Here is a 13,052-nt window from a genome sequence, read left to right on the forward strand (position 1 = left end):
GATCGGATTTATTCTCCCCGTTTTCGCAACACCCCTTGGCTCATCTCTAGTAAGCCTGATATTATCCCCTTCCCTTTCAAACCTACTTTAAGGTTCTTCTCGATGAGCCTGACCAACTCATGTGTAAGGATCCTTCTACCCCTCTGAGAAAGCTGAATTCCATCTGTTGTCAGGAGGCTCAATGCTGTGTAAACCTCTCAAGGATCAGAAAGCCCAAAATTCCACTGATTCCTCTGAGCCTCGTGTTAATCAGGTGTGTTTTCCAGTTCATTTCAGTATCTTCCCTGCCACTGAAGGGATTGAGCAGATAATAATGAGAGAGCTATACCAGACCAGAGTAACATCTCTAACCCAGGCCCCAGGGAGTCAGCAGACCTCCCTGTGGGATAGGTCTGGTCAGCTATCGGGCCCTCTGTTCCCCTCAGACGGGAATTGCCTATGACATTTACCCTCCTTTTTTTCTTAATTCGGGCAGATATAATACATGGGGCAGATTGACTGACCATAGGCAACCCCTTGGATGGGCTCTCTTCTACAGCCTCATTTGCCTGGCCCTCAAATTCCAGAGCCCATATCTATTGTGTAAGGGCAACTGGGAAGTGAGACTCAGGCACTCCCTGCAGCCAGAGACCATACAAAGGAGAAGCTATGGAAAACTAACAGTAGGTAGAGCTTGATGATTTTATTTAGGAGCTCTCGCTTTGTGCATTGGCTTCTCCAGCAATCTTGTTTCTAGGCAAGTCCGTGTATGCGCCCACATTCTTTCTGGGTGGTCCAAGATCTTGCAGCTGTTTTTTCTGTGTGGCTTCTAGTTCTTCCAGTCGCTTGTAAAGCAGGGAAAGCTGTCTTTGATGCTGTTCCTCCTTGAAATAAAAACAAAAACAAAACTAGCTCTATTACATTTTGCACATCTACAGGGGACCAAAATGAGCAATAATTTCATTTCATTTAATTAACGATTTTAAAATAAAAATTGTGAAGTCCAAAATATTCATTAAGTTTTACTCGGTGTTTTGTGGGTATTGTTCTGACATTCACGATGAACAGCATCAGGAAGAAACAAAAATGCGGGCATCCATCTTCCCAGATGAAGAGGCACACAGACCTGAGGTCTCCCTTACCAAGAGTCTGTAAAGTCAGCCTGGTCAACCTCAGCCAGGAAGACACTGACCCTCAGAAGCTCACCAGAATAAGTTAAAAATAAAAAGTCTTTTAACCACAGAGGAAATCACAAGCAGCAATACTGCTTCTTAATAATGAAACCGTGGTGTGAGAGCAACACTATCATATTTCTTGCTCAGAAGAAGCCATTTAAAGCCTCCCAAGAAGAGGACAAAGTACAGAGAATGGGGTTAAAACTGCCCATGTGTTACATTCTCTAACGTATTGTTTGTCTTTCAAGAACTCCTTCCTATTTCGAGGAAGGGAACATCAGTAGAAGCATTCCTCAAGGTTTCCTTCCTCTGTTCGAAGACCAAATACTCCTTCCTTAAGACTAAGGTCTGTTAATGAAGGACAGTTCCAGCACCGTCTTTTGCTGTATTATTTTCACAATTTGTAATACATCACCACCTGTAGAAGAGGGAAGGACACTTCAGGCCACAGAGGCAAGGCAGATGATGACCTTACACTGTCTGGGTTGAGTGACGGCATGGTAGGATTCAGAATTAAACTCCGGAATTCATTGTGCCTACGCTGCAAGTCCTTCAGTCTCTTCTGGAGGCACATGTATTCTTTATAGGAAACGTTCTGCCTAGGAAATAAAAGATTTCTTGTTGCTCAGAATATTTATTATCCCAAGACAGCAACAGACCTCTGCATGAGTACCCTACTGTTTATTATGCCTACAAAGGAAATCTGTATACCAGAAAAACTGGACGGTGGAAGATCTATATACTTTTCTGCCTAAAAGTCCGTCCACCCAGTAAGACATTTGGTGTATTACAGATTAGAATTTAAATGGAATAAATTAAGCTTTAAATAGCATTCACAGCTACAGGAGCCACATTAAATTATGTGAATCAAGCCCTTCATGGGTGCTCAATGAAAAGGAAAAAACAGGAGTTTGTCTTCCAGCAGGATGTTAAGTCTGTTTCTCCCACAATTCTGAAGCTTTCTTCTTCCCTGACTTCCACTTAGTTTCACATACTGTACTTTCAACACCTTTTTTACAGGCTTCCTTCCTTTGAAGGGATTCCTGCAACTGCATCTATCGGATATTTCCCCCTAATTTCTCCCTGAAGAGACTGCTCTGCAGTTTTCTCATAAGCTGTCCATCCTACATGGGCTCCATTCAAAGAATTCTAGTGCTGAAAATGCTGTTATACTGAACTCCAGTTACTAAACTAAGCATCATGTATGTTCAAAATTACTTCCTATTTGTAAATCAGATCTTGAGCATATATCGGTTTTTAAACTAAGAAAAAGTAAAGTTTATTACCTCTTTAGCACCTGATTTTCTATTGCTAGCTCTTCTGTCTTGGCTTCCAAAAGTTCTAGTTTCTGTTGCAACCTCCTTTGTTTGTTGTCAGAGAGAGTCTTTCTCTGTCAAACAGACATTTCAAACAGAGCTAGATAAAATCCTGTAAAAATTAAATCTACACTGCATATGTATTCAAAGCTGTGACAGTTTTTAGGATTTTCCTTCTTAAGACGAAGTGCTGTGTTGTTTAAAGGCTCTGAATCCCCATCATGGGAAACAAGAGATGGGAAATGATCTGCAGCTGTGACTGAAAGATGCACAGCTGTCAGTCACTCCTTGGTCAGTGACTAACTGTATTTGCGGATTACAAAGTTCGTTCTTTAAATAAGCATAAACATGACCCAAAAAAGAGTATGCTTTCTTTTTTTTGTTCATGTTGACCTCAACTTTAACAACCTTAAAAGCTAGCAGTAGGTTTTATAACCTGTATATGTCCAATGTATAAACCTGCCAATTAATCTTGAGCTTTTATAAACAATCAATCAGCTTTTCATTTCAAGTTATTTCATAAAAAGCAAGCTTAGGAGAAGATATAATATTCCATGAAGGAAAAGTAGAACATCATTTGTCTAGTATCCAAAACATCATCCTTACTAATCAAAGAGTCCACTTCTTAAATAACTGTATACAGACACAGTCAAAAAAGCCCCACAAAACCTCAGATGTTGTTGGCTCTAATATTCTTTTGCATATCACTTCAACCTGTTTCTGTGCTAAACTTGAAGAACCAGATATATTTTGTTATATACAGCAGATTGCAAATAAACTCTTAATATTAAAACAATTCTAGCTGGTCAAAGGAGATCTGCACTTTCCATAAGCTGGATCATTCACAAAGGAAGAGGTAACATGCCTTTTTCTGAGCAACAGCAGCTCGACGTAGCTTTTCCTTTATTTGGTTGTATTTCTCTTCTTTCTCTGTGATGCGCTGAGTAAGCACATGCTTCTCCTCCAGCCATTCTGTTCTCTTGTACTCGAAAGCCCTTTGAAAAAAACAGGTAAAATGATTAAGAGGTTATACAAAGCAGCGCTTTGGATTAATGCCTTAAGGCTCTTACAACAGATGCATCTTTTCTCAACTCCTGCTTTTATATACATGAAGTATCTGATTTAATTTGATTGAGCTAACAATCTGATTGTGACTAACAACATTGAAAGCTGTGCATCAATATAGTCCTTGGTTTTGTACAACTATAAGTCAAATTTTGAAAACTGAATCCAAGAAGCTAGTTAATTGTTTGACTTGTTGCTTTGGCACATTTCCAAAGCATCCACAGGAAAAAAATTCTAAATTCAGATCAAATAAACCCACTGGACCACAACAGTAGCCACCTATGCCATACATCAGTTGTCAGAAGAGCTGGCAATCACCGTCTCTGTTTGGGAGGTAAGATGTAAGAGAACAGGTTGCTGCTCTTCATCATCTACTATGCCTTCATAACAGAGAAGTACAGGCACTTCACTAGTACATGCTCCCGACCAGAACAAACACCAACACAACAGGAAGCTTCCACCAATATGGTTCCTAGACAACATTCCAGCTGAACGCACACCACCACCAACATCTATTATCTGTTTAGGCCTTTGCATCGTTAAAACATACTAAAATTAGGTTGTGTTCTCTAGGGAACAGGAAAGGAGCCAGTTACTCTCTGCTGCCTTGGTTGTTTGGGCTATCTGCATTGTGGGTCAAAGCAGACAAGAACTAACTGCATGTTTAACTACATTACTATATGAAAAAAAAAACAACCCCAAATTGTGAGATTTTGTGCATCAATTTTTAAGAAAGGCAGTCCAAGTCTTGGTATCAGCACACCAATACCACTCCAGTCCTGGGCTAATGCAGTTTCCCTACAGGAACTCTGAATGAGTCTCCATAAATTTCTCAGCAAACAGCCTTTCTTTTCCCCACAGAAGTATTAGGAGTCACCCACTCTCACATCAGAACCAGGATCCTGGCTCACTCAGTACCCATCACAGTTCTTTTAGCAGAAGTGTTACCCCCAGTGTGGATACTACTCAGCAACTACTACTACTCAGGAACCAAAGAGCTTTCTTAAAAAGCGTTGCTTAACAGTAAAAGAATTTCAGCTGGGACAATGGTTAAAAATACCACGAGACTTTTTTTTTAGTGTCACTAATGCTGTTCCTGAAATGCTTAACAAGAGCCTGTTTAAGCTCACCTCTGAGCTGTATCAGTCTCATAATTTGCCTTCCACCCTTCTTCTCATTTCACATTTTCATTTCCAAGCCTAAGACTGACACAGCCCAGCAGGCAGCTGTTTTGCCTACTTATGGCTCAACTGGCATTATTTTACTTATCTGAAACTTCTTCTCTTAGGTTTTCTTATATTTCGGTCCTTATTTCACTTCCTCTTTAAGCCAAGTTTCTTTGGTGCAACTTAACTCTTGGAGTTCAAGCCTGTAAGAATTACTGATGTGCAGAAGGAAGTCCTATCACCCACAGCATCAGAAAAAGAATGGAAACACGCCTCAAGGCTCCCAGGGTAATGGTAGGACAGAACAGCTTCATTTCTGTAGTATCAGCCTTGGTGCAACTTCCGTTATCTACATACTTATACAATGACCTCTGAGGACTGCCAAGTTCTTTCCACTGCCTTCCAAGGAAAATCTACTCCTGAGTGGTCTATGGCCCATAAAGATGGAAATTATATTGACAGTCTCACTCAAAATATGAATACACTTTCCTAAAGCAAACATCCAAAGTATTTGACACGCTAATGACAACTGATCGTACTCTGCAGTCCTAATGCAATAATTTCTACAAATGTCAAAATGAAAAGCAATGGTCAATCTAATGACAATAAAGCAGTTTCAGTACCAATTCACAGCAAAAGAGAAGTTAAAACAAAAAAGTCTTACATCTTTCGAAAGATTTCTATTTAATTTGGGACGCTGACTTTTTTTTAAAAACACACCGCATAATAATCCAGTACAAGTTAGACATGTATGTGGTTATTCTGCTACGATACACTACATAGCCACTTCAGAATGACTGACAGACAAATCTCTAAATTTCAGGAAAGTGTTCATTCCTATATGGAGTCTGAACAAGATTTGGTTTCTTTCGATATTTATTAGCATATTTTGATTGTACGTGGTCAAACTTGTGCAAAAAAGGAAAGTGATTATTTTTAATTTTGATGAGAGCAACTAGAAGATATCCAACGAGCTTTTATTTGCCTCATATCAGCTAACAGGATCTAGTGGGAAGGGAGGGGGAAAAAAGTATATACACACATATACAGACTGGGTCCCTGAAATGTTATCAAAGCATAATACAATACTTAAATGCTTTTTTCACCCTTAATGATTAAACGCACTTGAAAGAACCATGTGTGAAACTCTAGATCCACCTAAACTAATATAAGTTTGACATTCACTTCAGTATAAATAGGATTTCATTTTATACAAATAGTGTATTTCACTAGTCAAGAATTAATTGTAAGACTTGAATGGAAATAACCTCCTATTTTTAAAGGTACCACAAGCAAAGCTTTTATACACGCTGCTTAACAGAAGGTATAGCCCTTTTTTACTACTGTCCAATATTCCTATTAATTTTTAATTTCTGACTTTGTTTAGAATCTACAACCAATAGTTAAGTAACTCAAGTGAAGGAAACACAAGCAATATGAAGAGTAAAGCCACAAGGAAGAAAAAATTACTTTGTTTCCAGCTGAGCTTTTTCTGCTTGAGTCCTTGCATGTTGACATTCTTGTTTCAATCTCTCTATTATTTCCTTCAGCTTCTGATTACACTCCAGCAACCCATTTTCTGATTGAGAAAGTGAGGCAAGCTGGAGTTGCATGTCATGAATTTGCTATTAAAAAAAAAAAAAAAAGAAATTTATTCCATTAGAGAAGGTATGCAAATAACTAACAATTAATTTTGAGATACTGAGATGGAGCAAGATGCAGGCACCAGCTGGGTCTATTAGCTTTGCATAAGCTATTTGTTCCTTTTCTCCTTACTCAACAGCTTCTCCAGAAGCTTTATGGTAAATCACTACTAGACAAAGAAATTTTTCTATTGTAGTTAAAATGAGAAAGAGAAAGGGAAACAAGAGTCTTCCGTCATTGATGTATCCCCCAGAACTTAAGAAATCCAACATTAAGCCCCAGGGCTGAACAAAACTAGAGTACAACACAACATTTAGAGGCAGAGCTGTGGGGCTACCCAGACTCTTCTCTCTCATAACCCACAACGTGTTACAGCCCGCAGTGGCTGTACCAACCAGTGCATAACAACAAGTATGCACTGAGTCTGAAAAGCCCAACCTCTGCAGCCAGCACATAGAAAGGATGATTTCCCTTTCCTTTTCCTCTCCCACATGGACACTTGGATAACCTGATTTCTGGAGGAAAAAATACATTTCCTTCAAGCGCACACAGCTTGCAGACCGCTATGATGCATGGCTATGGTCTTACCTACTAAATTACATCATGGCCGAGCAAGAGTTAAAAGAATTAGGTTTTATTTTCAACACTGCCATCAATTCACTTTGCAATAGAAATATACCTCTTTGCAGTAGTTTATTCATTTATGAAACATCTGTTAAGCACTTGAAGAACCTCAAATGAGAGAAGCAGTGTAAATGCAAAGCATTACCTAGAAACAATTTATAAGTCTCCATGGAAACGGAATCTCCAGTTAAATAGTGCATAACTGTATTCAATATACCAGTCTATAAACATTCAGCTTTGAAACCCTTGCTACCCACAAAACACATGAAGCAAAAATCATTTCTAAAGGTCCAGGAAAGCATGGGTGATTTCTGAACATTTTTGCCTTTAAATATCTACTGTATGTGTTTTGACCCTCAGGAACAAAAAAAAAAGCCTTAAAAAGTCAATCTAGTCTTCAAACACTGGGCATGGTAACTGCAAGAAAGATTGTATTTCTCTATAAAACATTACAGTGCAACCTTACCTGTTTCAGATCTTCCAACGCCTCTGTCTGAGCAGCCTGCTGTTGAATTTTTAATCTAAAATTGTATAAGACAGCTTTATTTTTATTTAATTAAGATATAGATATTAGAACTTAGGACAAATCAGTCTGCCAATAGAATATACTGCATCATTTGAAAGGCTGATAAATATTTAATGGAATAATGATTAAGAATGTATTTGTATTATCAGAATTCATATAGAAGTAAAAAATACATTGGTTTGCTTGTGGAGTATGACTTTTGCTCATTTTATCATACTGACCTTCATACAAATACCAGAGTAAACCAACTTCACTAAGAACTAGACTAGACTCAAAGAGATCAGGGTCCCAGTTTGCCGGTTGCTGATATGGTGCCATTGTGGAAAGAGAAATGGTTTACTCTGTCACTGGGGCTATGCCAGCAGCCAACATGGACTCAACAAACACGAGTACTGCAAAATTATATCTTTAAAATGGTCATTAAAATAATGTGATTTTTAAAGGTTTGGATTACTATTTTTTTTTTTAAACAGCACAATTTCAATTCTGCCCTCTTTTCACACAATGCAAAAAAATAATTTTGTATAATTCACCATAAGGAACATTTGTGTATAGATGAACAGTAAACTTTTATACTGATTACTGTAAAGAAACAAGGGTGGGGGGGGGAAAATGGAAAATTTGTGGTCAAGTTAGAAAAGCCACGCTACCGCAAATGCTGAAGTTCTTTTTTGCTAGATTCTTCTGCCACCTGTGCAACACGCAGTTTCTCTTCATACTGATCCTTTTCAGATTGTCCTCGAGCATCTTGTTCCAGTTTCATCTTCTCTAGATCAGCTAATTTGTTCTCGAGTTCCAAACTGAAACATTATTCAACAGGTACATAAGAATCATGACAAAATGCCAGAAGGGTTTAGGCGCCAAGAATGACATATTTAGAAGTTACTCAAAACACTCCTTTTTAGAAGTTGAGCAGTAAATCAACAAACATACTTTTCATCCTGTAAGGCTGCAATTTTTCCAAAAAATTCCTCTTTGGCACCTTGCACTTTACGAATTAGTTCCCGATCCTTTTCTACTACAAGCGCCTTAAGACGTTCAACAGTTGACGTAAGAATTTCCTTGTCTGACAGCAATCCTGCATTATACATTTAAAAAGTTAAAATATCATTATTTACATCAACCTGATGAAATACAGTATTAAATTAACTTTATAAATTGATAAAAGGGAGCTAAAAATCACAATTCACATGATAGAATGAAGAAAAAACCACCCAAGAAAAGCAGAAAAGACATGGCCTTTCTTAGTCCAACAGCAACATTTTAAAAACTTTTGAAGAGTAACCATTACACTGGAATCTCTATCTACAAGGGTTTATTATTTTAACATACAAAAGTAATTTAATAGTTGATATTATTATAGAGTCAAACTCTTAAGCCATTTCTGTTATGCAGTTATATCTGGATTTTAAAAAAGTGTTCCACAATAGCTACACAAAGGTCAAACTAGAAAATTTCTTATTTTCTTTTTATGGAGAAGTTTATGGTAAGCAGTAACTGGTTACTAGTGGAACCATAACAACCTGGATACAACAAATCTCCCATTTTAATCCACTCGCATTACCAAATGAGACAATTCTAAAATTATGACTTCATACACAGAAACAGGAGATGTAAATTAAAAACTTGTGACCAAGACACCTATGTTCACCTCATTAATGTTTATAAATTTGTAAAGGGCGAGTGTCAGGAAGAAGGAGCCAGGCTCTTCTCTGTGATGTCAAATGATAGGACAGGGGGCAATGGGAGCATGCTGGAGCATAGGAGGTTCAATCTGAATATGAGGAAAAGCTTTGTTACTGTAAGGGTTACAGAGCACTGGACCAGGCTGCCCAGAGAGGTTGTGGAGTCTCCTTCTCTGGAGACATTCAAAACCCGCCTGGACGTGTTCCTGTGTGACCTGGTCTAGGTGATCCTGCTCTGGCAGGGGGGTTGGACTGGATGATCTTTCGAGGTCCCTTCCAACTCCTAATATTCTGTGATTCTGTGGTTCACTGGTAAATAAGCCAAGATGCTACGAACAATGACTCCCAGTTATTTAGCTAACTCAGAGATAAAAACTAGATTTCCACAGCAAGTTCAGGTTAGCTTAAATCTTGCCTGTATGAGCTTCATATTTTATTGGGTCCTAAATTTTTAGTTCACAATACAGTATAAGTGCATTGTTGATACAGAAATCAGCATTTTTTAGTTGCTCTCAGGGAACTTCATATTAATGCAAGTGAACAGAAACAACTGCTCCAAGAAGATGAAGGTAGTGTTTTGGGGGTATGGCAAATTGGTGAGGACAGTCGACTTAAAAGCTGTGCAGTGACTTAAATCACCAGCACATAACCAGTACTAGAAAGCCTTGGCCTTTTCACTCAAGGTTATTTCAGGTTGCCTACAGGCTTCAGCTGTATTAGGTAGCTTGGACCACCCCTGTTTTCTTCAAAGAACAAGCCAGAAATTATGTTTTATTTCACATGGCAGCCTTACCCAACTGTTAACAATTCCATGGACAGAGAATCGGAATAAAGCAGAGTGTGAGAGACTCTAGAATTTGGCAATGACAGAAGAAAATAACCCTATGAAGTACATGATTTAAAACCGATTATGCTCAAATTGTGTCACAAAATCAGTAATTTACATAAATGTAAAATTCTTCTGCAGCAGCTGTTCTTCTTAACCTAGTAGACCAAATGAAACAATACCACTATTTCAGATATAAAAACACATTTTCAGATCTATGACCTAGACCAGAAGTAGAAGGTGAAGGCTGCTGGGGAACGTTTGGAAGAAACGTAACTGTAGTATTCTTAACTAGAAATTACAAAAGAAATAATTAGAAAAAAAATTGCACATTTTACCATCCATTTCACTTTGAATCTTGTTTCTCTCTCTTTCTACCTCACTCTTTGTTTTTGCTGCCTCCAGTTTGACATTTGTTATTTCCAATTTATGTGAATGTTTAAGTTCTTCTACCTATGAATTAGAAAAAGATCAGATCAACTAAAATAAACAAACATTCATTTTTTTCCACAACTTTAATATAAGTTTTTCATGTGATACTTTGCTAACAAGAACATCCACCAATCAATCATGGACTGTGCTTATTTTAAGCATATTTTAACTATTTTTTTCATCCACTGCTTTCCTGAAAGCCAACTCAGAATACCCACTCTTGTAAGTAATTTTTAATGGCGATTATAAGGATACTGTAACACTAAAGCTACTGACTAGATCTGATTCCCCAAATCATAATCAGTGCCGTTACAGGATTTTATTAATTCCTCAAGTTACACACTACAGATAATTGGATGGGTTGTCAGTCATCTAGAAATGCAAGTTTTATATATTCTCTGATTAAAAAAAAATTAAATAAAGTGCTCAAACACTACATTCCAGGCTGTCTGACTATTGGCATGTATTTCATCTTTAACCAGCCAGTTATTACAAGCTACAGTGTAGAAAAGTTATTATTTCAAGAAGCCTTGGTGATATATGCACAGATGCACAGGGTTGCCTGCGAAAACTTGATTTCTGAGTAAGTACTATACATTCTATACATTCAAGCTAGCCCCCGAATACTGGGGTATTTCTGAGAAGACTACTCATTGGATACATCTTGCTATCACACTGATCCAAACTGCATGAGACCCTGATGCCTCGCTAACTCAAGCACTATCATGTCAGTTTAAACATACTTCACTTCCGAGTCAAGCTAAAATAAAGTTAAAATTCATCTCCCTAAGTAAAACAAAACAGTGATATGCAAAGCCAGATTATCAATTGCTCTCCCAAGAAATTTCAATTTGGTAACTACTTTTAGTCCCCCTGACGTCCTGGAGTACTACACTACTTTCTCAAAAATCCACATCTTCATAGTTTTAAAGCCCATTTTGAAACAAATACTTTTCTACAACTGTGACATTCATGCCAAACGGCCTCATAAAAGCAGGAGCTTTAAGAACATCAAATCAAAGACAATTACTGCTTGCATGGAAACTTTCTATAGTTTAGGCATTTGTACGCAGTAATTACATGGTCAATGAGAATTAAATATCTAGAGGAAAGCACTTATAATGAAAATCCCTTCACAATGACAAATGTAATTACAACCTGCTAGCATATACAAGTGGCAAAAGGTTAAGAATGACATAGTAGCTTATTAAGTAACTACACAGTGGATTTGCTTGCTTAAATACCAAGTTGAGAACATTTCAGGGCAACTTGCAAAGATTTAAGGTGGCTTTTTTAAGGCACAAAATCTGGAAGACAAATGTGTGCACCTGTGCTCAGGAATAAGTTTGAGTGGGTGAAGAAGGGAGTGGAGGTTAGAAATGAATTTCTATACTACTTCCCTCCCTTCAAAAAACACCATGGAACATTTTAATTTTCTGCTACTTTTGGAAGTGAACAGAGAACGCCAGATTATACAAAAAGTAAAGACTATAACAATCTTCTATATATTCAGATAGACAATTGATTATAAAATGTTTAACAGAAATTTCACCCTCCTATTTGTTATTAATGTGGGACATGTATGACACATTCTGCAGAGGTTTCAAATACTGGTTTAAGTATGTCTTATTCTTATGGTAAATTAGAGCTTTTTTGGATTAAAGACCAAAATGAAATACTTCACACTCATAACTGTCCACTGTAAAGCCTGTTTTGAATGAAACCTGAGATTATTAACAAACAACTATGGTAGAAGTTAAAGTTTTCTTCCTGTATTGTATCTTCCCTGAGGCATATGACAATATTAACTGCCATACTCATACACAGTGCATGTCAGTGTTATTTTGGTAAGTATATTCAGAAATGCAGGACAGCTTTAAGACAACAGGAAGCTTAAAATAATTCTTCATTCAGCTGGACATACAAGACAAAAGTTACTGGCTTTACAGTTATTACAGAACTAACTAAATCTTCTCCAGAAAGGTAAGAAAACACAAAGGATTAAATTTGCCACCAGGAACTGACAGATGCGATACTCTAATTTACATGAAGCAATGTAACTGTTCTGCAGCATTTGAAGGTAAACCAGTTTACTAGTGTTTCGATGTTTCTTCTTTAATGAAATAATCACATATGAAATTGCATAAAGGATCTGTCGTTTTAAAGTTGTGTAGCTGAGGAGTCACTGCAACCAGATAAAACTCCGAATCTGGCATCCATACTAATCTAATTATGCTGAAATACTAAAGTGTGATATCAAGTTTCTTGAGCACTTTCAGGTTTTCCCTTAACTAGAACCCTTCTGATCTGTCTTTTTTTCTGAAGTATTTTGCTAGAAATTTCCCTAAGATCTGAAAAAAAACCCAACAAACAAAACAACCCTCTAAGATCTGGTGCCAACCCAACAACTAAGATACTCAAACATCTTGCAAGACAATGATCTACTTAAAATGATCCGACGCAGTGCTGTACAGAAATGTTTCTGTACAGGCTATGCTAACTTGACTATCCTGCTTCTAACAGAACCTAAATTTCTGCAGGTGATTCCAATGCAGCTGACAAACAGAGGATACTTTTTAAAATCTCCAGAAGCCATAGCTGCATTTGCGGGGGT

The 13,052-nt window shown here is 37.5% G+C and overlaps 1 protein-coding gene across 1 annotated transcript in view; it reads right to left on the reverse strand.

Moving 5' to 3' along the window:
• Positions 1–686: 686 nt before the first annotated feature.
• CEP83 (centrosomal protein 83kDa) overlaps positions 687–13,052 on the reverse strand; it is a 20,157-nt gene continuing 7,791 nt past the window's right edge. The window contains exons 7-15 of the mRNA XM_010189408.1: positions 10,345–10,455; positions 8,429–8,573; positions 8,146–8,295; positions 7,436–7,490; positions 6,172–6,326; positions 3,336–3,465; positions 2,441–2,544; positions 1,573–1,753; positions 687–863 (exon numbers count right to left, since the gene is read on the reverse strand). Coding sequence (XP_010187710.1) covers positions 687–863; positions 1,573–1,753; positions 2,441–2,544; positions 3,336–3,465; positions 6,172–6,326; positions 7,436–7,490; positions 8,146–8,295; positions 8,429–8,573; positions 10,345–10,455 — 1,208 coding nt within the window. The remainder of the gene's footprint in view (positions 864–1,572; positions 1,754–2,440; positions 2,545–3,335; positions 3,466–6,171; positions 6,327–7,435; positions 7,491–8,145; positions 8,296–8,428; positions 8,574–10,344; positions 10,456–13,052) is intronic.

The sequence above is a fragment of the Mesitornis unicolor genome, unplaced genomic scaffold (genome assembly GCF_000695765.1).
Source record: "Mesitornis unicolor isolate BGI_N332 unplaced genomic scaffold, ASM69576v1 scaffold47257, whole genome shotgun sequence".
Classification (NCBI taxonomy): Eukaryota; Metazoa; Chordata; class Aves; order Mesitornithiformes; family Mesitornithidae; genus Mesitornis; species Mesitornis unicolor.